The sequence below is a fragment of the Suncus etruscus genome, chromosome 11 (assembly GCF_024139225.1).
Source record: "Suncus etruscus isolate mSunEtr1 chromosome 11, mSunEtr1.pri.cur, whole genome shotgun sequence".
In the NCBI taxonomy this organism is placed as follows: domain Eukaryota; kingdom Metazoa; phylum Chordata; class Mammalia; order Eulipotyphla; family Soricidae; genus Suncus; species Suncus etruscus.
In genome coordinates this window covers 22,904,844-22,929,290 of record NC_064858.1, presented here as the reverse complement: position 1 = coordinate 22,929,290, position 24,447 = coordinate 22,904,844, and the positions used below count along the sequence as shown (strand labels likewise).

At 46.7% G+C, this 24,447-nt stretch overlaps 1 protein-coding gene across 1 annotated transcript; it reads right to left on the bottom strand.

Moving 5' to 3' along the window:
* Window positions 1–252: 252 nt before the first annotated feature.
* BHLHE41 (basic helix-loop-helix family member e41) lies at window positions 253–5,049 on the bottom strand. The gene is made up of 5 exons (XM_049783826.1): window positions 4,634–5,049; window positions 4,369–4,432; window positions 3,908–4,015; window positions 3,428–3,539; window positions 253–2,845 (listed from the first exon to the last, which is right to left on the bottom strand). The coding sequence occupies exons 1-5, from the start codon at window positions 4,693–4,695 to the stop codon at window positions 1,890–1,892; spliced, it is 1,302 nt and encodes a 433-aa protein (XP_049639783.1). The 5' UTR covers window positions 4,696–5,049; the 3' UTR covers window positions 253–1,889.
* Between the last annotated feature and the right edge of the window lie 19,398 nt (window positions 5,050–24,447).

Below are 24,447 nucleotides of genomic sequence, written 5' to 3'. Positions count from 1 at the left end.
GACAAGTCAAAAAGTGAGAAAGTGAGAAAGTTCTCAGTTGTGAGGGTCTAATGAAGACCAACCTCATTCTCTGTTGCACTTTTCACTACAAGCACTGGGAGCAACAGCCAGTGCCTTGGAGCTTGGCAAGAGCCAGCTTGCTGACAGCCAAGGTACATAGGCCAGATCCTTAAAGCCTTCACCCCTACACTTCCAGATGTTATAAGATTTACTGAACATCCACCATGTCTCTTCAAAGAGTAGACAATCTCATAGCTTATATTAAAGATTTTATTCCTTAGTAAGAATTTTTCAATCACAAAATAGGGCAAATTTAGGTAATAGAATTTGTGGAGTGTGGGAAATACTAGCATTATAAAGAATTTCTAGTTATATTCACATACTAGAATTTTTCTAAACCAGCTGGTTTCTTGCAGACAGTATTTATTTTTTTTAATAATTTAAGACAGCATAAGCTTGTACCAAGCATAAGCATTGTAACAAAAGTGCGACTTTTCAGCAAATCCTCCCAAAAGATATCTTAACTCAAAATATCATTAGCACATATCTTCTTCCTACAAAAATAGCATGTCAGACATTATTAATTGGATGTATTAACAATTATGTACATAAGAGCCACCTTGTAGGCTAAGAGTTTAACGTTGTTTAAACACAGCGTTTGAGGCAAACAGTAGCAACAGCAGCAACAAATGCACCAAACTGACTAAAAGACCCAGATATTTTCTTCACTCATAGACTGTTGTGTCTCACCCCTTACATAACATTCAAGTGAGATTTCTCACAGTGCTACCTTGGCAACAAACTAAAAATATCTAGACAAGGTCTTGGTTTAAGCCTTATTTTAAAAAGCTTTCTCTGTGATTATCTGGTATCTGGTTTGGTCTCCAGAAAATACATAGACATGGAGCGAGGGTAGGCCGTACACTGCTTCATTCCATATGTTTTATGGATCTGAACCGACCAGCTGAAAGCTTCCCTCCATTTTTTTTTGTGTGTGTGTGTGAATTTCCGCAGTTAAATGGGATAAATCAGTTTGAACTTAAGTTTTCTCTTTGTTTAGTTCATTGCACGTTTTTTTCAAATAGCAAACTTAGGAAAACTTGGGAACATGACAGACTCGGCAAGGAGTGCGAACAGTTGCACTCTGTCTACATATCTCCACACACATGTAACTCATGTACACCTGTATATATGAAATGGAGGTGAGCCAACTGGTTCCTGGTCGGTTTCTCAATAATAAAGTGCTAGCAGATGTGCTAAGAATGACTTCTGGCTTCCTCCAGCTCCTTCCCTGACTGAATTTCCAGGACCAAGTGCAAGTTACTAAGGGTTACCATTCAACCGCTTCGCTTCCGAAGGGGCTGAGTGAGACAGCGCCTGCGACCCAGCCAGCCCCTTCCCTTCCTCTCGCTCAGAATCCTGTGCCTTTAGATAGCCGGACTTTAGAACAGACTTGAGAGCAGAGAGATGCAATTCTAAAGGGCTAGGCACCTGCAACCGCATGGAGGTGGGGTGGCTGGCTACTGCCCACCACCTATTCTCCCACCCACCCACCCACCCACCGGGCAGCACAGCACCCTCCAGCCTCTGGAGCAGAAGCCAGGCCCTGACCTCTTTGCAAAGGAGCATGACCTAAGGAAGGGAAGGCAGACTTGCTGGGGGAGTGGGGAATTGTGGAAAGAAAAAGCATCCAGAGCGACCGCGGTGGTTCCTTTACAGCTGGGGTGCTGGGGGGACGGGACCTTGGGGGGGGGGGGTTACAGGGTGCAAACAGGACTCCAATGTCCACCCAACAAACACCTGGGCTCTTGGTGTGACTTCTAAAGCCCGTGGTGCCTGGACCACACTCCTTCCTTCCCTCTCTCCGAGGGTGTCCAGATGTCAGAGCTTCAAGGGCTGTCCCGGGGCGGCGGCGGGGGCTCAGCTTGGGCCAAGGCTTCCGGGGGTCCAGCGCAGGGCAGGTGGCGGCGTCCGACGGGGGTCACCCCATCGGGGGCCGACTTCTCGGGCGGGGGTGACAGCACGGATGACAGGCAGGGGAAAGCGGCGGCAGCGGCTGCGGCAGCGGCCAGGCCGGGGTACAGCAGCGGGAAGGGGGCAGCGGCCGCGGGGTACAGGTATTTCTCCAGGCCGCTCTTGTCCAGGAAGGGCTGCACGTAGGCGGCGGCCGCCGAGGGCGACAAGAAGTAGAAAGGCAGGCAGAAGGGGGCGGCGGGCGGTGCAAACGGGGCGCCCCCGCCTCCACCCCAAGCCACCAGCGAGCTGAGCAGAGCTGCGTCGGGTCTGAGCAGCGCGGCCGCCGCCCCGGGTTCGGGGCCCAGGAGCGCAGATGGAGGGGGGCCGCCGCCGTTGCCGCCGCGGGGGTCCAACTTCAGCCTCTTGGGCGCTGGCGGATCATCCCCGGGGGGCTCCTGTTTGATGGTGACTCGGGGGGCGCCCGCGGGCCGGGCTTCGGCCTCGCCTCCGTAGCCGCTGTCAGTGTCTGTGTCATGCTCGGCGGCGGCGGCCAGCTCCGTGCTGGGCTGAGTTCGCTGGATGACAGGCACGCAGTGCGCGGGGGGCTCCAGCTTGGGGACGGCGCGCTCAGTCCCGGGCCCGGCGGGGGCGGCGGGGGCGGCGGCTGCAGGCGTGCCGGGGCCCGGGGGCTGCAGCAACGGGGCAGCGGCGGGCCAGAACTGGGCGGCCACGGCGTGCAAGTGGCTCATGAGCTGCACGCAGCGGGGTTCCCGGGGTGTCCAGCTCTCAAAGCGGGAGAGGTATTGCAAGACTTCTTTGGCGCACGTTTGAAAGCCCGAGTGGAACGCATCCAAGTCGGCCTGAATGGGCGATTTCAGCGATCGATCCCCTAAGGGGTTAGGGAGGTAGGATGGGGTGCAAGGAAAGGAAAAGAGGCGAGAAAAGAAAAAGAAAGACGGGGTTGGGGGGGGGGGCGTTCAAACATCTGCTCATCACGTGGGTCCTTGCACTGACTACCTTGGGGCTCAGTTTTTTTTACCCTCCCCCACCTGGGTATTCGGGTTATGATATAATCCTACCCGGTGGTGGCCCGGGTAGAGGAGGTGGAGGCCGCGGGGAGCACGGGGGCGCTCTACTCCCGGCGGAAAATAATAATAATAATAACAATAATAATAAAAAGCAGCAAAGTAGGGGGAGAGCGCCACCTCCACTTTAAATGAAAACCATCGGATTCCTCCGAGTTACTTCTGCGGAAAGCCTCCGAGCCAGGATGCTGCGGGAATCAATGGGGCGTCTTCTATGGAAGGGGGAAGTCGGGGCGCTTGTGGCAAAGGAGAGCAAGTCCGTGGGCGCAAGGAATGAGTGTAGTGATGATGGTCGGTGGTGGAGAGATTCCCGCTTCCTCCCGCGTGGGACTGTCCCCCTCCCCGCTTTCCCCGAGGCCACCCCGGAGGGCCCCCCCCCCACTTACCATTCTGTAAAGCAATTATCTTCTGATGCTGCTGCTCCGTTAAGGCTGTTAAAGCTTTCAAGTGTTTCAAAGTTAATTCCAAGACGACAGCTTTTTCCAGATGCCCCAGAGTCTGCAGCGCATGAGAGAGAGAGAAAAGGGGGGTGATCTGGTCAATTCGAGGCGCCAGGGCCGGCTCCATTGGCTCCCCCATTCAGCGCAGCAACTTAGGCAAACACTCAGCGAGAAGTACTATCCCTTGTACTTCCAGAGTCTTTCCCCCCCCCCCCCTCTCCCCAAAGAGGAGAGGAGATCCCTTGCCTACAGTTGCCAGCACCTAACTCAGAAACCCCGGGAAACTCAACACTAGCACAAGTTGGAGACAAATGCTATTTACATTTTGTTCTTCTACCTGGGAGCCTGTCCCAGACTACATTATTTCGCACAGACCCTGGAGTGCAGCAAAGAATAAAAAAAAATAAATAAAAAAGTGCATCTTACTGTTAATTTCAGATGTTCCGGCAGTAAATCTTTCAGTTGGGCAATGCATTCATTAATTCGGTCTCTCCTCTTCTTTTCTATTAATCTGTGCGGTAATTTGTAGGTATCCTTAATACGAGAGTTACGGAAGAGAAAAACAATCAACTAAACAGTCCTTGGAGAGATATGACAACATTCGTCCCCCTCCTCAAGCCCCCCACCCCAAAAGTAAAATACCATCAACCCTCTTACTATGTGCCCCCAAGAAATCCCCTTCCTCTGGACACTTCTGAAAGGCTATTTAAATTCAAGGTATGATGTTTAATCTCCCCCTGAGAGTATCCAGCCAACCACTTAAAATTCACAGTCGGGAAAGCTTGGAGGGCTGGCATCTATCTGCGGGCTGCGCTTCGCAATGAAATCAATACCCCTAATTAACTACCCAGGCCAGGGGATGGGGAACGTCGGAAACTTAAACGTACCTTGCTATCGTCTCGCTTCATGCTCCTTTTGGGCTTGCACAGATACAAAGACGAATAGTCCAGTCTGCAAAAATAAAAAAAAAAAACAGAAAATCAGCATCAAGCAAGCACCCATTCTGGGAGGGGGATCTGCCAAACCTCGCCCGATCCACACCGCCTTGGGAAGAAGAAGAAGAAGAAAAGGGGGTGAAGGAATGGGGAGAGGGGAAGAAATATACCAAAGTGAAGTCTAGACATATTCGCCCGGGGTGTGCGTGCACCTTACCCTATAAAATCTCTATGTTCCAGTAACTGTCTCTCTTGCAAATGAGGGATTCCTTCGTCCATGTTCTACCGCCGGTCTGTGGCCTCCGTTTCAAGATTTGGGGGGGTTCTGCTCTTCTGGAAGCCTGTGGGACCTTCTGTGTCGCCTTCGGGGAGGGGAAAAAAAAATCTGTGCGTCTCCAGTTCTCTGCTGCTCCAGTGCAGTCAGTATTCAAAGTGTGAAGCAGTTGGTGCCCCCCTCCCGCGCTCTCTGCACACTCACACACACACACACGCATACACGCACGCACACTCGCGCCGGCCCCACTGCGCCCGGGAGGGAGTTTGCTCGCACTCCGGGCCGTGTTTGGCCACAGGGCACGCGCGTCCCCGGCCAGACCAGCACCCCGCTCACGTGCGGAACGTACCATCCGCGGTCCAGCCCGGAGGGGGGCGGGGGAGGCGGCGGGGCGGGCAGGGCCGGGGTGGGGAGGGCCTGGGGGAGGGCTGGCGGGGGCGGGGACACCTGATCGCGGCCACCGGAAAGGAAAAAACAACTTCAGCCCAGCCGAGCGATTCCTCTTCCCCCGCCGCCGCCACCACCACCCCAGGCGCCGCAGTCCGCCGCGCGCGCGCGCGGGGGAAGGGCGCGGGGCGCGGGGTGCGGGGCTGCGCGGGTGGCTGGCTGGCTCTTCTGCTCGGAAATGCGACTCTCCCTCCTGCCCTCCCTCCGCCGCCGGGCTGTCTTGACGGTGCAGGGACGTGATTGTGGGCTGTGGGGTGTTTTCTGGGCTTTGATTTTATTTTATTTTTTTTTTTCCCCACCGATTTGACTGTGCTGTTTGTTGCTTTGGAACCCGAGAAAGGAAAGAGAAAGAGAATAAGAGAATAATTCGCATTGGTGGGTAAACTTCAGATCCTGGAAGATAATTTGGGAGACTCTGCTTCCCCAGTTGGAGCTATCTGAAATGGGAGGGGGGGGGGGAAATGCTAAGGGGACACCTTAAATAAATTTGGACACCCCAAAATAAAAAATATGGTTGCTTGCAACTCCTTGGGGTTGAACTTCAAAAATTAAAATAAAAAAAGATTGCTTGCAACTCCCTGGGGTTGGACCCCAAAAATTAAAATTAAAAAAGGTTGCATGCAACTTCTTTCGTCTTGCATATCAATGAAAAGACAGTCACGGTAGTCAGAATGGCGCGATCCAAAGTGTCCAAAGTGGCGACGCGGTGTCCCCGGGCCACCCTAAATAAATAAATAAATAAATAAATAATAAATAAATAAATAAAACTTCCTGCAGCCGCTGGATTGCGGTGGCTCTAACCCCAGCAGCAACTCCAATGACGACGTTTGGGACCTCTGGTGCTCCCGGAGGAGCACGGGGAGGAGGGGGTGGCAAGAGAGAGAGAGAGAGAAAGGGGGGCCACCGCTCGCTCGTAAGCAACCCCAGCTCCTGCGCGACCCGTGGCGCCGCGTGCTCGCCCGCCTCCCTCCTCGTGCGCTCCCCGTCGCCGGGAATGTGCCGAGCCCACGTTTACTACCGCGGGCACCTCCCTACCCCCCTTCATCCTCTCTCTCTCTATAACGGGGAACCGGCAGCACAGGGCCAGCAACGTGATGCGACCCGCCGCCGCTGCTGCCACATCACGGCACGGCGCGGCGCGGGGAAGCCGTGCGCGCGCGCGCGTCCGCCTTGCAAGCCGCCAAGCCTGGGCGACCTGTCCCCGGAGCCCTCCCCGGAGCGTGACTCATTGCCAGGGAGAGTCCCGGAGGTGCCCACTGGCGCGGCGGGCAGCACGCGGCCTTGGCGGAAAGGAAAGGCCGGCGGAAAGCAAGCACGTCGCAGTGCCCGTGCCAGGCCCCGCCGTGGCACTACTGGGTGGCCACTCCGGTGCGCGGGGCTGGGTTGCCCAAGCCCCCGCATAGACCTCTGCCCGGGCGCGTTAGGAGAAAGCACCGGGTCTTTCCTTCCCGCCCCTGGAGCGATGCCATCCCGGGAGCTCCTCTGGGAAGCTCATTACTGCGCGGGGGGTGGGTGGGTGGGTGGAGGGACACGTTATAGCCGAAGGAACCCGGGTGCCAATGGCACAGGAGCTGCTGGGCTGAGCTGGGCTGGAACTGGGGAGTCTGTTTAGGGTCCCACGAGTGGATCTGGGTCGCGGGGGACGGCGGGGAAGGGAGGTCACGCGCTTGCTTGCGGGAGTCGCGTCTCCTCCCCGCGCCCCGAGCGCCAGGGCCGCGGTGCGCGCTGCTGCAGTCTCTAAGGCCTGGGGCATCTCCGCCGGGCAACGCGCGCAAGCGCCCAGGCCGCCCCCTCGCCCACGCGCGCCTTTCGGGCCTGTCTTCTGCCTGGAGCCGGGTGGGAGTGGGACGAGTTTTGCACCCAATAAGTCAACTCCGAAGAGGTGTGTCCCCGATCGCCGGTGTGGGTAGCAGCTTCTGCTTTCCCAGGGGTTGCGCGCTGCTTCCTCGCAGGCGGGAGGGGAGGGCAGGGCAGGCAAGTGCGCATCTGGCTGCGAGGCATCCTTTGCTGTCTCTATGCCAGACCGAAATGCGGGAGGAGGAGGTGCGGGTCAGTGGACAATGTGTCAGTGTCAGGGATCGGCTGTCTGGAGAGGTTACCGAATGTTTGGGCTAGGAGAGGCACTTGACAAATGCCCTGGTTCAAAAGCTTCCCTTGATGCTGAGCGACCTGGTGGGAAGTGATCAGATCCCGCGTGGACCCTGAGAACTTGGGCTGAGTCTGGCCCTGGAGTCATTGAAACCGGACGACTGGGAGTTTGGGGGTTTTGCAGGAGTCAGTTCCCCAACCCCTGGAAGGATGCGTCCTGGGACCATGCAGACAGTCTCTATATCCACATGTGCTCCCTCTGGAAGCCTTCCCAGACGTTAACTTTGATGGGATCTTTCTCCAGTCTGTCTCTGGCTTTTATTCCTGTTTTCTTTCTATGCATGTTCTCTCCCTATTCACCATTCTTCCTCCTTTCATTGTTTCTTACTCTATTTTATTTCTCATTCCACTGGTCTTTCATCTCTCACCTCACCGACTCTTCTTATTGTCTCCCATTAAACTTAGCTCTGCTCCTACAACTCAGATTTGGGGAGAAATATCCCCCTTTCCCCTAAGTTTCTTTGCTGCCGCTGCCAAAGGTTAATAGTTAAGGATTTCCCATATGAGGGGGCCCTGCAAGTGCACCAAGACCACTTAATCCACCTCCCAAGAAGCAAAGGAGAGGAAGTGGTTGAGAATCCCCAATTCCTCCTCTCCCGACCCCCACCCGTCCATCCTTCACTCTTTTGTCAGAGCAGCAAGAGCCAAGGTCTCCATGGGAAGGGATGTTTAGATAATATGCACAACTATTGGGGTGTGTGTATGTGTGTGTGTGTGTGTGTTCACACACATACATAATTGTCAAAACGGTCAAGAGAAGGTATTAGGGATTCATGATAAAGAAGAAGGTCACTAGAGAGATAGAATAAAAAATAAGGTAATTGCCTTGCATGTGGCTGACCCTGGTTTCATCCCAGAAAACCCATATGATGTTCTGAATACCTCCAGAAGTCAGCTTGTAATACAAATTCTGGAGTTAGCCCCAAGCACCACCGAGTGTGGCCCAAAATGAAAAATGAAGGAGCAAAAGAAGTGTGGTGGGTTTTGGGGATTCCCTGTGAGAGATTTCGGGAGAATTTCCACATGTATTCACTTATATCCAGATATCTCGATAAGTTGTTCTAATTTCTCACCAGTGGACAGATGGAACAGAGTGTGGAAAAGGCTAGTGATAGTCCAGCTGACTTTCTTTATGCTGAATAAACCAAGCCAAGTGGAGTAGGAGATACTGGGTTGGTACTTGCCAGAACTCACCTATGGGGAGGCCATAAAGCTGAACCCCCCCTCTTCTGATGACAGTACAGAGACTAACATGCTGCTTTGGGTGTGATTCAGGAAGGTAGAATGCTGTCCTGTTAAATGCCCAGGAGATTGAGATGAGCTCAAAGCCTCTTTGAGCCTATAATTAAACAACTTCATGACTCCTTGCTTCCTAGTAGTCACCCTCTTCTTTTAATAAGTACCCTATTAACAGCACCACCTGCTTGCCTTTCTTTGTGTAGGGGAGTCACCTCCACAGAGAAGGGGTCTCTGGTGCCCTGTTCTAGTGCTCATTTTGTCACCATGGGGTTTGGGAACCTCTTATCATATTCACCGACGAGTCTCAGATTTCCAGTAGAACTAGAACTCTAGAGTGGGTTGGAGTGTCCATAGCAAAGAGAGAAGTACTGTGTTTCTGGAAGCTTCTACTGCTGTCCAGGGTGTTTGAGATTCTAACTTGTTCTGCATGCCTGATTGCTTTAAAAGATGGCCCAAATGGGCATCAATATGAGCCCATGGGAAGTAGGAGACAAGTATCTTTGGGACTCATGTCTGTTTGGGAGAGTTGACAAGAGGTTGCCGTCACTCTGCCTCAAGTGAAAGAAAGAAGGGGTAATACACCCTGTAACTCCACCCTAGATTTAGGTGTACCTACCTGAGACACTCCCATTCCGGGGAATGGTCTTGAAAGGTTACATAAGGCCTTTGACCCAGGGGATTAGCCCCTTTTGTTCTTTTGGTCTTTGACCAGCATGGAGGTCAAAGGGAAGATGGCTGAAAGGAGTTAAGATGCAGGGCAAGCTAAGAATAGCAAATGCTTAAAAGGTTATGATATAGGCCACACATGTGGTGGATAGGGCATGAATAAAGCTGATGCTTCCTGATGCCTGTCTCTGGATGAGTCTGATTCCGACGTTCACCTAAACCTGGGACCCGCCAGCTGAATGGGGGTTGCGGAGCCACGTGGCCTGGGATGGCAGAGAAAAATCCCTCCATCTATCCACCTCCATCCAGCACCATCGTTAATTATTTAATGCAACAACACCCCATTAAACAGAGTTCATGAAAGGTCAACAGAGGTTATTGAAGATGCTGAAACCCAGGTGAGAGTGTTGGTAGCTGAAAGAGGCCTAATGTGAGATAGTTGTGGAAAGGCTGGGCGAGTGGCCCAGGTCGCTGGAACTTCTCTTGCCACGAATCCTGCTAGACTCCAAGGAGTTCCAGGAGAGCCCTCTGAACAGGGAGGAGATGCAAGTCTTTTCAGGACTTTCAGATTCTAAGACATGCTCAAAGCTCTCAGCTCAGGAAGCAGCATAGGTATCCACTATTCTCTCTAAAGGAACTGAAGTTTTTACAGACGATCCAGGATTGCATTTTTGTGTTGTCAATGCATGCTGGTCCCATTTCAGAGCCACAAAACACTGCTCAAGCAGCTCACTCTTATGTGTACCTCTGACTAGTATGGCGGAGCTGGCACTCCTAAGTGCACTGAGTTAATTTTTATATTGCAGAAGTCATGGATTTTCTTGCATGTATATGGGGATCTCAAGCAATCTGTGAACCAGTGTCCTGTGATCCTGGGATTTTCTGTCCAGAGACTAGCAGGGGAGAGCAAACCTGCTGGGGAATGCTGGGGCTCATCTCCCCGTGTCTTTCCCAGGGTGCAGGATAGATTTACACTCAAGCCAGACGAGTCTGTCTCAGAAAAAAAGTGGGAAATGTTTCTTCTCGAAGGAGAGTGTCAGGGTACTGGACTGGAACCATGGGAATCAGTGTCAGATTCTGCTCCATGTACCCCCCTTCACACACACCACTTCCTGGCAACAAGGTGGCCCCTATTTAAAAAGCTTTGAAGGGACACAGAGATGAGTGAGTCCTTTTTAGGCTATGTTCACAAGCTGTAGCCCATCACTTCTGCTCCCTCTTCTCTCCCAAGCCTCTTTCCAGGTGCTGTACTGGAGATGGAATTTTCTAACTCAAGTTCCACTCTGTGGGGGACTCTTAAGGGAGAAGGAGCTAGGACAGGGCCCCACTGGGCTTTACCCTCTGTGAAAGCCCAACCAAAGAAAGGACTTGCTAGGGTCTCCTTTGACCCTCACCCACACTGTATTGGCAGTGTTCCCGAGTGATCTGAGGACACAGAATCTTGGCTTTAGGCCATTTCCTGCCTTCCCACCTGCTCTTGCACAAAACCAGCTAAGCCCTTCAGTCCATGCCCTTGAACATCTGGGCTGCTTAGCACCGGGCCCTTTGGCAGTTTGAAGTGAAGGGTTGGTGGGGGACCACCCTCCTGGCCAGACAGAATGTAACTATGGTCCTAAGGACCACCCTGGAGAGGAAAGCCTTGCTGCCAGTGTAGGTGGGCATGTCAGAAGGTGCTCACCTGCTAGATCCTGTGCGCCTTTATGTCTGTCTGTCTGCAGGATCCTAAAACCCTTTATATGTCTGTCTGTTCTGCTTGAAACCCATCCATGCCCCTGTACATGGGGTGTGCCCTTGAGTGCTCCAAGAGAGAACAGAGACCCAGAGCCTAGTAGGGATCTTAAGGAGGGGCAGGCCATTCTGGAAGGAGGTGTCAGGGCCTGCCCCTCTGGAATTCCTCCAGGAAGGAGGCCCTCCATGCCCTCTGCCAGGATGCCCCAGACTATGCTCTGTAGGCCTTTTCCCTTGCACTTGGCCTCCTTCTGGGTGTGGAGGCCAGACCCAGGCAGTTGGGCTGGAGCTCAACCAGCTGCATTCTCAGGTGCCTCAGAGATAAGGCCAGGGTGGCCATGTTCAGGACACGGTTTTCAGGCGCCTCTCAGGAGGGGGAGAAGGATCATGTGTTCCAGCCAAGTGCCTGTTTCTAAGAGTTTTGAAAGCAAGCACTGGGCCAGGCCGGCAGAGTTGGGCCATGGACAAAAGAGGAGGGGAAAGGCCATAGAGCATAGGTAACTGCTTGCCAGATGGCCACCTCCAAGGCAGAGGTAAGGCTCCCTAGACTCAGGGGAGCACTGGGGACCATGGCAGGGCCACCACAGGGATACAACAGAACAGAGCCACTACTGCCCCTAATGCCTCTGCACTGTCAGGCTGGTATTGAGAGGTCCACAATGCCTGGGACCCTCTTCAGCTCAGGCAGATACATGGAGTCTCCCATGGGGCTGTACAGAGAGAGGAATAGAAGGTAAGAGGGAGAGAAAGAGGGAGGGAGAAAGAGACAGAGAACAAAGAGCATCTCAGCCCTTCCTGTTTCCACTTATCTCTGCTCCAGATTTCTGCTTCTGGGGCCAGAGCAGTGGTACAGCAGTAGAGCGTTTGCCTTACACATGGCTGACCTAGGCCCATGATTTGATCCCCCAGCATTCCATATGGTCCCCCAAGCCAGGAGCTATTTCTGAGCGCATAGCCAGGAGTAATCCCTGAGTGTCATTTATTATAAATAAATAAATAAATAAATAAATAACTACAAAAATAAATAAAAAAAATAATTCTGCTTCTGCTGGTCCAAGACCACAAGCTCAACATCACATATCTCAGTCAGTGCCCAAGAGGAGCAGCCTGAGTTTCAGGGTATAGAGGGTGTCCCAGAGGTGGCTCCCTGAGCAGCTGTGTAGGCTTAAAGCACAGAGCGGAGCCAGGAGCTAGCATGGGAGTCAGCACATGTGGGGCCCACTCATTCCTTGATACCACAGGGCCTGAGCAGCCCCCAGCCACACACCGGTTTGCCTAGCATTGAAGCTATCTCCCCCATTCTCCTGAGTACAGGTTAGGAGCCCCCCAAAGAAGACAGACACCACAGTCCTTTTCCTGATTGTAAAAAGAGAGGGGCCAAGCTACAGGACCCTGCATTAAGTGGGGAGCAGTCTTGGGCTCCTCATCTGAGTTGCTGGGTCAGCTTTCAGTTTAATCGAACTTCCTGTTCCCAGCTGAGGCCAGCACATGGTGCTGCTTTTCCGTGAATGGGGTTCAATTTTCCCACATTACAGAGTCTAGCAGGAGATGTGCTGTTGGCTCCAACCTCCAAGCCCTTTTCAGGGAGCTTTTCCTCCAACTCTTTGCAGGGAGGGCAGAGTCAGTCTTTGGAATGATTGGAACCTGGTTCTCTGGCCATGGCCACAGATATAGACCTTTCTTCTGTGTTATCATCAGGACAGCATGTACTTTCATGGTGTGTGGGCTGGGGTCTGAGCCCTGAAATCTTCTATCAGTTTACACAGAGAACTTTTTATTTTTAGCCAGACCCAGCAGTGCTCAGGACTTCCTCCTGGCTTTGTACTCAGAGATCACTTTTGGCAATGTTTGGGGACTCTCTGGATGCCAGGGATGAAACTTGGGTCATTCACTTCACAACATGTGCTTTACCCACCATACTATGTGTCTGCTTGTGAGAACTCTTTTTTTTTTTTTAAATTCGCTTTTTTCATTTGAGGTACTACTGTGATTTATAATGCTATTCATGACAGGATTTTATGCTAACAACATTCCAATACCACATTCCCCACATTCCCCCTCTCCCAGCATCCCCACTCCCCATGCCCACATCATGGTGGGCTCAGTTCTATAGATCAGGACAGAACTCATCAACCTTCTGATATGGGTACTGGGATCATGTACCCATTCAGCAAAGGAAGAAACTGAGACCCAAGCATCAGTACACACTGCACAGCCATTGCAGGGACGCCATAGAGGCTCTCCAGATCCCTCCCAGTGGTTCTCTCCATGTCTGCACTACACTGTCCCAGAGTTGGAGGCAAAGGAGCCTCAGTACTGATTCACCATGTATATCCTCACCATGGATTTTGCACAAGGTGAAGAAGGCTGGAATTGTCTGGCACAAAGAAAATGCCAAGAAATATTGGTACCGAGTACTAGGTACTGTGAGTGCTGAATATCTATATACGTCCAAATAGGTAATTAGTAGTTATTGATAGTTATTTCTCCTATAATTAAGTTCTTGGCTTCTTTTACATTTCAACTTAAGGGGCTGCAGAAATAGTACAGCAGGTAAGGCCCAGGGCTTGCATACAGCAGACCTGGCTTTGATCCCTAGCACTTCATAGTGAGCTCAGAGTCTTGAATAAAGCCTATGCACCATCAGGAATGGCCCAACACCCAAAAGGAAACAAAAATAAAATTGTGTGTGTGTGTGTGTGTGTGAAGTGAGGGGAAGCACTTGGTGATGCTTAGGGTTTACTTCTGGGACTGCACTCAATAATCACTCTTGGCAGTGTTCAGGGGAACCATATGGGATGTGAGGAATCAAACATTGGTTGACCACATGTAAGGCAAGCACCCTACCTGCTGTGCTATAACTCTGGCCTCAAATATGGTTTTTTTATGTTTTGGGATCACACCCCAGCATGCTCTAGGGTTATTCTTGGCACTGAGCTCAGTCAGGACCATTCTTGGGATGCTTTGGAGAACCTTATGGAATGCTGGGGATCAAACCCATGCCAATCTGGTGCAAGGCAAGCTCCCTACTTACTGTACTATTACTCTAACTCCCCCCACCCCACAAACTACTTTGATAGTACACTTTCAACTTAAAAAGAACAGGGTAAAACTTGGTTACTTAGTAATTCTTAAGTAGTTTTCTATGTTGATATTTTTTAAGTCCAGTAGAACTTTCTATGATGATGGAAATGATTAGTTTTCTATGTTGATATTTTTTAAGTCCAGTAGAACTTTCTATGATGATGGAAATGATTTGTTTTCTGGGCCATCCAAAATGGTGCCTCTTTACTATTTAACACTTGAAATGGGGCTAATTTAACCATAGTTCTAAGTTTTTGTTATTTATCTTTTACTACCTTACATTTAAATACTCATATGTTTGGTACAGGGAAAACTTCTAGAAGATCCAAGTACTCTCCCAGCATACAGAATTCTATTAGGAAAGCAAGAACAGTTTCTCAGTCTATTCTTTTTCTAAGGTTTCCATGACATTCAGCATCTATGTTAGTAGAAAAAAATAAATTATCAAACATAAGATCAGGCAGATAAAGAGAAAGTTTAGTCACCAATCTCCTTAGATTTTATGATAGTTGACAGATCTATTTACTATAACCCAAATCACATAATCTTTCATCATTAAAAATATTGATTATATTGTCACATTCTACATGTAGATATTAATATAATAATTTTATTGATGCATAGAATGTGATAGACCTATTTGACTTGGATATAAGCAGTGGTGATAAAAGTTTATATAACCCTCTGGGTATGTATGTATGTATGTAGTTTATCATATAAATAACTCCACATATGTGTATGTAGTTTATAATATAGATTACTATGTATATATTACTATATAGTTTATAGATATATTACTATATTGGCTGTAAAGAAAAGTCAACATTCACACATAAAAATAAAATATGTATCATTCCTATAAAGTTCTTACAGCCCATTTATTCTCAGCATGCTTTTATTGATATTTGCCAAACTTTTATGAGTGAATTTGCAGGTATAATTCCAACATGAATGTTGGTTGATTATTTATTATGTTGAAGAGTAAGTGAAGTCAAGTAAAGCAATTGAAGCATTTGTTAGAAACCCATTCATCCAGCTATGCTCTGATAAAATTCTTTACTAAGTTAGATAATAATTTTTTGTGTACTGGAAAAATGTTTTCCTTTATATTTTGGGCTATTCCCAACACAATGACTATAGAAATGAGACTTTTTGTCACAGGAGGAACAAGGAGAAATGATTCACTTTATAGTCCAGTCTGCAAAAAATCTAACATTTTTTCATTTTATATACTTGAGTTTAAAAATGATGAAATAAATAATCAAATCCCTGGTTGTAGCATTCACCAGTTTCCATGATGTGAATACTCTTTCAACTTATTTCAAGCTATTGATGTATCAATACCAAAATTAGAGATGGGAAGAGCAACATCTGGTAAGTAACCTCGAACAGTAAAATAGAGTGAAATAATTGGGGTGATGAGCTTGGATATTTATTACCTTTGCACTTAATCTGATCATTTGTTTATTGTAAATTTAGCAATTTCTAATATTAGTGAGTCTCAGAATTAGTACTTTGTTCATCAAAAGTTTATGGAGAGGCTGGCCATGCTAGCCAGGTGGAGGTGTGAAGGCTGCTGATAGGAGGACATGCCATCCATATCCGTGCCTTCCAGAATGTGATCAGGCAGCTTATGTATTTACGTATTCTCCTTGGATGGTCTCCTTAATCAGGCTTTAGTATTAGCTCTATACTCTGTATCTAAATTCCACTTCCTGGGAAAAGTCATAATGGAGCCTTAGCTGGTGGGGAAAGGTCAGCTGTGCTCAGGGCTGATTTCTGACTCTGTGCTCAGGGACCACTCCTGGTAAGGCTTGGATGACTAGAGAAATGAATCGGGGTCAACCAGGGACAAAGAAAGTGCCCTACCTGCTGTATGATCCTCTGGGCCGCTAGGGCAGGATATTCTAGAAGATAGTTACTAAGATGATCTACAGTGCAGTAAGTAGATACAAGAGAAAATCATGATTATATTTGCGCATGACAAAAAGGATTACATGACTCCACACCAGCCAGCAGGACAATTGAGGCTGTTGGTGGTTGTATGTCTTAGGTGTGTGTGTGTGTTCAACGAGAGGTGGTGTACTTTTTAAGCCTTTCCCAGTCATAGACTCTTGAAGAGGGAGTTAGATTGGTGCAATCTAAGGGTGCTGGACCACCCTTAAATGCTTCTATTTGCATCTCCATCTTCATTTTGACAGTCACATATTAGAAATTGTAGCTAATCTTTTTTTAAATGATATCTTTATTTAAGCACCATGATTACAAACATGTTTGTAGTTGGTTTTCAGTTCTTAAAAGAACACTCCCCTTCACCACTGCAACATTCCCACCACAGCGTCTCCCTTCCCAATAACAATAAACAAGGTAGTGACTCTGCTTCATAATTGGCCTTGAACCCTGACATCACCTTATATACCTGCAGAGTGGCCAGGAAATTAGTAATATAGATAATAAGATTTACTAATATTTACTGGTAATAGAAATCATCAGCAGAGCAAGTTCCAGCCAGAACCATGAATCCATCTGATGGCACCTAAACATCTCAACTCATTCCTTCCTGTTCCTAAAGTGAGTGAATCTGTGTCCTATAAAAATGTGGACTTGAAAGATGGTGAGGTGGGAGTTTTCCTTTTAGAGAAGCTTTCTTCATCATTATGAAGTTCTCTGTCATGCTGGTAGGTGACATTTCCATTCAGAAATTCTGAGTATCAAGGAAAAGTAGTACAAGAACCCTTTGAATAGGATTAGTTCAAGCTCTCTCTCTCTCTCTCTCTCTCTCTCTCTCTCTCTCTCTCTCTCTCTCTCTCTCTCTCTCTCTCTCTCTCTCTCTCTTGTAGCCTACGCAAATGCCTGGGGCAGCTGGATTTTTTTGTTGTTGTTGTTGTTAAAAAAAAAAAACTGCTTTGCTCCCTGTTCAGCATACTTCTGTTTAATGTCTGTGATTAGAAAAAACTTCAACCCACACTATATTTCCTAGGAATGGTAGGTTTCCCTTCAAGCTTTTCTCTCTGGTGAAAAAGGATTTAATACAATTGAGTACACCCAGGACTCACTCCCTCATTGCATAAAGGTGCTGTTTAAGTTGTCTGTAGAGGTTGGCAGTCTATACCTCAAGAGGACTCGTCCTGTGTTGCTGACTTTTTCAGTTGTCATGAATGGAAATCTTAGGCCCTTTTTCTTTTTTTATAAAAATCCATCCTATGGATTATAATTAGTGATAAAACTGGAATTTGATCACAAACTCATGATTCAGAGACACTGGAATTCCTTTTTTCCTTTTTTTTCTTCCCTTGGATTTTTTTTTTAAAAGACCAAAGAAAATTCAGATTTTGTTCCTATTTAATATCAGTGTAAAAAGTAAGCTTCAGAGGAGCCAATTTTGAAAGCCAACTGCATCTTTTTATAGCTTTGTTTTGAGGCAATGTACCTAGATTCTTTCTCTTTATGTCCTTTTATCAAGTTTCTTGTGAGAGCAGAACAAGACAATGTCTATATGTCTGACACATAATTAGTATTGTTAAACGTTGTCTCTTATTTCATTAACAGTAGCAAAGGCAACAACAATAATACCTTGAAAATTACTGTATCTTGTATCATATATATTTTATGTGTTTGACCTACATCCATTTGGATGCTCAAGTCTACAGTGGGACCTTGAGAATTTTGCACATGAAATGTCAAAAGCAATTGTATTTGAATACTAAATCTCAAGGTCAGAAGTTTCTCATGTCTTCTCATGCAGGAAAATACACAGCACATAGGACTATGTGGAGCACAGTCTCAAATGGGAAGATAGTTCCTGTGGACTGAACACCATCATTACCCATCATTACCAGAGCACTCATGGTTTATAGTTCCCTGTTGATTGAGTCAGGAAGGGCTCAAGGCCAACAGAGTGAGCCAAGAGCAAGAAAGCACATTGGAGAAGCACAGAGTGCAGTTGCCTGTTGGAGTTCATGGGATGCTTGGTTTGCTGACTTCCTACACAAACTACACTTTGCACAAAGCACCGTAGCAACAGCTCAGACAGTTAGCTATTGAGCATCGAGTGTCATATTTCTATGAGAGCTTTTGATCTTGACTGTAATGCCCTCTAAAAGTAGTGTAGTGCTCTCACATTTTAGTCTATTCACCAGTTAGATTTTTACAGATTGATACTACAAAACTGGTTTTTGTTTTCTTCTCACTTCAGACAATAGTTCTATCTCATGCTTTACATATGCTACCAGAAGAATTCCTTTATAAGTCTTCTTTTAAAAAGGACAGTTTCCAGATAGTCAAATAGTAGAGGAGGTAAGGCACTTGCTTTGCATGCATTTGAATCCAAATGTGGTCTCCTGAGTACCACCAGGGATTGCTCCTAAGCACAGAACCAAGAATAATTCTTGAGCAGTGCAGGGTGTGGTTCAGTCTCATTACCTCCCTCTCCCTCCAAAATAACGTCAAATGAAAAGTCATCTTTTTTTCCTTTGGCATAGGTCCTTATAAAATTCTAATTTGATAATTGAAAATTATCAAACAATTTTCCAGTCTACAAGAAAGTAGACTGGAAAATACTTTGTAGCAAATGAGCATCGAGTCCAATACCATGAATACTTGTGGATTTGGAAGGAGTCAGTAGCTTTTATTGTTTGTCTTAAACCCTTCATAGAACCTGGAGAGAGACCATCATCTCTGGGGGTGCCATATAGTCTGCATGAGGATGCTTTGTCAAAGCATCAAGCCAGAGTCACTCCTGGGATTCTGCAGTCTGTGAAGTTTCTTATTTGGCTTAGTACAATAGAAAACCCAGGAACCTATTCATGGGTTGGTGCCAACAGTGGTTGAGAAATCATTGGCTGTTAACAATCATTTCCAGAAAATTCAAGATAGAGACATTCTTTAATTTTTCTTTGAAGGTACTTAGTGAGGTTTTCAAGAGGGCCTTGGAAATAAAGAAGCCAATATATATTTTAAAATCTCCATAACTGGTCTTTTCCTCAGCAAACTTCTTGTTAGTCTTTTGAATAGATATATTCGTTTGGGAAAATATTCGTTTTATGTTAGCATGAGATCAGCTTTTGTTAATCGTCAAATATTAACAATTCCTTTTTGGAAATGAAGGGGAAAAGAAGAGTTATGGGAGATAAATTCATTCTGGTATATTTATTTTTATTTATTTTTTATAAAAATCTTTAAGCATCATGACTACAAGTATGATTGTAGTTGGATTTCAATAATAAACAGAAAACCCCCCTTCACCAGTGCAACATTCCTAACACCAATGCCCCCCCCCCTTTCTTCGCCACACCTGCCTGTATTTGAGACAGGCATTCTACTTCTCTCATTAAGACTGTCATGATAGTTATTAGTGTAGTTATTTCCCTAACTGCACGCACCACTCTTTGTGGTGAGCTTCATATTTTGATCATTCTGGCATATTTAAATGATCCTGGCATTAGTTTCCTATTTAGATTTCTTCCCGACCATGAAAAAGTCACATATATTGTGTTAAATATTTTCCAAAGGGAAGCACAAAGAAGGTGCTAGAACTATGAGGTGCTGGGATGGTCTCAGAAACTCCTGCATGCAAAGTGTCTCTTTTAGTCCTTTGAGCCATATCCACAGCCCCATTAGGTTATTTTTTCCTCACTGGTACCCAGCACGACTGCATCTTAGTCTCCTCAATTGAGTCTCTATGCTTATAGGCACTTTGTCACTATGGCAACTTAAAAACGTTATTTATTAGTGTGTCAGGCACTTTCTTAAGAATTCACTTGGTGAAGTGCAAGGTCCTGCCCTCAAGAGTTATGGAGTAACTCATGGGGCTACACTGTCCATGCCCAAGTCCAGTCTCTGTGTCTTCCACAGTCTCATGGTTCCATCGAGTCTTCCCTAAATTGCCTGTAGTCAGACTGCCAGTTCATTAACACATTGTACACACTAAGATAAGCAGGAATAACTTTTATTTTTTTATTTTAGAAATTTGGTCTCTATCCAATGAAACCTCCCTTATGTATCCCCATCTGGTAGAAAAATGAAAGCTTAAGAGCTGGGATTTTTTTTTTTCACCCAAGGGCAGAATCTCCTAGATCCACCTGGCAGTTCATTCTGCCAGGCAGATCTTCTTTTTAATTACTTTATTTAAATACCATGGTTACAAGATTGTTTATAATACAGTTGGGCTTGTTTTTTTTGTTTTTGTTTTATCCAATTACAAAGTTGTTTATGATTGAGTTTCAGTCATACAATGTACAACACCCTTCACCAGTACACATTTCCTGCCACCAATGCCCCCAGTTTCCCTCCTGCCCTCCTCACCTGTCTCTGGTGCAGACATTCTCTCTCCTCTCTCTCACTCTCTCTCACACCTCCCTTCCTTCCCATATTTACCTTTCAGACACTGTGGTTTGCAATATTGTTACTGGAGTTATCATGCCAATCACTTTATCTCCTTTCAGCACCCAGTTTATCCCCAGAGTGATCATTTCCAATTATCATTGTCATAGCGATACCTTCTCTGCCCTAACTGCACTCCCCTACTATTTCCTTTCATGGACTGGTCCTCTTGACCCTCATCTCTATTGTCTTTGGGAATTATTACCATACTATCTTTCTTTGTGTGTGTGTGGTTTTTGGGTCACACCTGGCAGTGCTCAGAGGTTATTCCTGGCTCCAGGCTCAGAAATTGCTCCTGGCAGGCACGGGGGACCATATGGGGCACCGGGATTCGAACCGATGACTTCCTGCATGAAGGGCAAACGCCTTACCTCCATGCTATCTCTCTGGCCCCAACAATACTATCTTTTTATTTAAATATCTCACTAGTGAGTGCAGTTCTTAAAGATGAAGGCTAGTTAGAGGTGATGGTGACTATCTGGGGAAGAATTGCTAAAGGTCCTGTGGCTCCAGATTAACTCCTTTGTTTGGACAAGCAGGAGTAGGACACACATCCTACCTTTCTCTTTCTCATCTATACATCCTGACTTCCTGTGATAGCACTCCCAGCCCCATTGTACATCATGGTAGTCTTTTTCCACTCTCCCAAAGTGGAGTATTCATATCTGTGAACCCTTTTATAGTCCAAGAGGCTCTAAAGTTAGACAGCATCTCCTATCTAATTCCCTAGGAACATTTCTGCAGCCTTTCAGGACTCTAAACTGCTACCCAGTTCCTACCACACACCCCAAATCCTTGGTGCTCAAACAGGGAGAAAGCCTAGAAAGGTCCCAGACAGGTGGTGTCATAAAGCAGGCTTATGCCAGTGTGATGTCATAAAAGAGGAAGTGTCCTGTGCTCTGACTTTGGGGGGTGGGACCCTCGCCAGAGGTAAGAGATGCAGAAGATACCTGGAAAGGCTGGGAAGGGTCAGACTTGGCGCCTTGTTGTGTGAGAAGAGTTACAGCTTCTTGGTGATGGCATGTGAGGGTTGTTCAGGGTGTGCCTCTGGGATGTTTCCAGAGAATGTGGCTTTGGAGAGGACAAAATGGAGTATAAAGAGGAGAACATGGACTACCTACCTCCTGCTTCTCAGTTCCTGGCTGGGACTGCAAGGAATGGAGTGGCCCTGTGATTGGACTCTGGGGCAGAAAACTAGCTCTGAGCTCGGCCAGGGTAGCCAGAATCAGCCCAGAGCTGGATTTTGCATAAATGAAGAGACACAAGAATGATGGTTCTAATGCCTGGTCTATTTTTGGAAGACTTTACCGAAGAGCCTTGTAATCAAAGTGACTGCACAGGCACAATCTTTTATGTCACTCTCCTGTGGTTCCTTGACTTCTGCCACTTATCATCAAGAGGTTCAGTAAGTACCTGGTACTGACACTTCCCAAGAATCAGGTCACTAATGATACACATGGTGCCTTCAAGACTGGCTGCTCAGATTGGCAGTGAAGCCTGAAGTTGTAAGAATTAGATGTTTAGGTCCATGACAGGTGAGTCCAGACAGCGTTAGTGACTCAACAGTTAGTGAGTCTGGGAATAGTCTGATCCTGGGGACCCTTGAGCCTCAATCATCTTCTTCGTGATAAAAAGGATCACCAAGGATGTTTTCCATGGAAGAATGTGGACCTGTGTCTGGAAGATTCCTATGCTACATTAATTGTTTTAGGATCTCCCAGTTCCACCAAAAAACTTTAGTTTAAATCTGGTGAATCTGGGGAGGAACTTCAGAAGATGATTTCAAAATACCAGTTGCCAACTGGACTCAGGACAAGCTCCTGGCTCTGTGCTCAGCGTCCTCTCCTGGTGGAGCCTTCAGGACCATATGGGGTGCTAGGAATGGAACTGCATGCAAGGAAAACACTTTACTATCTCTAAAGCTCATCAAGAGCTTACTGAACACACACTGTGTGCAGTTTTCACCATAGTGTGTTCTCTTCCTCTGCATAAAGAAGACAAGATACCTGTATTCAGAAGAGATCACATTAGGGTTTGAAATCCTAGAAAGCAGGGCCCAAGGGAATCTCTATTATGTTCTAGGGGTGAGAATTCTGAGTCATCGACATCCCCTCCTTCTTTACCTCTTTCTCTTAGGAATATCCAGAGAGGGCAGGCTCCAGAACTAGGCCAACCAACACAGCTTCTGATCTGGAGTTAAATGAATGCAAGGAAGCAACTTGTCTGAGTTTTCTTGTCTTTAGACATGAAAATAGTAGTAGCTGTGAGGATGAACTGAATGGAACATTTAGCATGTGGCCCCGACAGGACCCTGCTGTGTGTTCAAAGACTGGAGAGTACAGACATGACTTGTACGCAGGACTTTGGGTTTGCATATTGTCAGAAAGCAGGTGAAGGGGCAGGAGGCTTGAAAGCAAGGTTGAACTATAGTCAGTCATAGCTGACCCTGAGCCAGAAATATGCTAGAAAGAAATAGGATTTGGATTATTTTATGTTGGGTAACTTGGATGTTCTCAGGGCTTACTCCTGTCTCTGTACTCAGGAATCACTGCAGGTAAGACTCTGGTTACCATAAATGGTGCAGGGTATTTAACCTCAGTAGGCCTCAAGCAAGGCAAGTTCCTTACCTTTGTACTATATCTCTTGCCCTGGATGTGGGATTGGAGCTAGAGCTTGGGGCACTGGAATCGTAGGCATGTAATGAGAAATATGATAACAAAGTAATCTAGAGCCCAGGAATTGATGTTTTCATAGGTGGGAAATTTTATTATGAATAATATCTATCAAAATACTGGAGAAGTAGGCCAGAGTGTTACAACAAGTAGGGCATTTGTTTTTCACAGGGCTGACCCAAGTTCAATCTCCTATATCCCATATGTCACCTTAGAGTTGTCAGGAGTAATTCCTGAGTGTGGAGCCTGGAGTAACCCCAGAGCATTGATGGGTGTGGCCCCAAAACAAAAAACTGGAGTCACACTGAATATCTACTTTACAGAGAAAAAAAATATTCTATGACTGTTATAGAAGAACTAAATTAAAATTTATTTTAGTTATAGTTTCATTAACATGGTCACAATCAATAGTGTCCAAATTTATGATATTGTTGCCTGGAGTTATTGCTCCCATCCCATCAAAGTGCCCCTGACCCTTCACCACTCTCATTGTGTCATCTCTAATCTTCACTCCTCCCACCTCTAACCCCTCCACTGATAGTTAATTAGCTTATTACCAAAGGTCAATGACTTATCATTATAGAAAATTTTATTTTAAACCAAGGAGTAGTGTGTTCATTGTATAAAGCAAGGATGCTAACTGACAACTAACTGTTCCATTGGGTAAATTGAAACATAGAAAGTAAATCCAGAGAGATTGGGAAACGTGATCTTAAATGTCACTATGTACCTAAAATACTACTGTGAAAGATTTGTAATCCACTTTGGTAAAAATAAAAATTATTCTTTAAAAAGATAAAATAAAAATAAATAGGCATAAAAATGCTACCTGTGAAAGATGATTAGATTGAGCGAGGAAAGGTGAGTCAGTTGACAAGGGGGTGAAAATTAATGAAGGCAGAAGGAAAACAAGCAGAGAAGCAAGTCTTCAACAATTTAGAAATGACCAGACTTTTGAGGCCGGAGCAATAGTACAGATGGTAGGGCATCGCCTTGCATGTAGCTGACCCAGGTTTGATCCCTTGCACCCCAGATGGTCCCCTGAGCACCATCAGGTGTAATTCCTGACTACAAAACCAGAAGTAACCTCTGAGCTTTGCAGGATTGTGAGAAAACAAAAAAATAAAAAAGGACCTAGACTTTCTCCTTAAATGGCCATGTATAAAACCTTAACAGCTCACAAGGAAAAAGATCTTAAGGTTTCAGAAAGTGGCCTCTGGCACAGTCACCAAGCTGCTATCCCTTGAATGGTTTTGTAATACATGTGTAGGCGAGAGAGTAATTTAGCAGAAAGGGGAAGAGTTAATATGAAAGAGGAAATTTGAGGTTAAAAGAACACGAAGGGAAATCATCCACAATGAATATAAAGAAAGAGTAAGATTGAATAATGAA

Coding starts and splice junctions, on each gene's coding strand:
- BHLHE41 (XM_049783826.1), bottom strand. CDS start 4,695: ATGGACGAAGGAATCCCTCATTTGCAAGAGAGACAGTTACTGGAACAT. Junction 4,016..4,368: donor TGAAGCGAGACGATAGCAAG/GTACGTTTAAGT, acceptor TCTCGTATTAAG/GATACCTACAAATTACCGCA. Junction 2,846..3,427: donor GATAATTGCTTTACAGAATG/GTAAGTGGGGGG, acceptor CTAACCCCTTAG/GGGATCGATCGCTGAAATCG.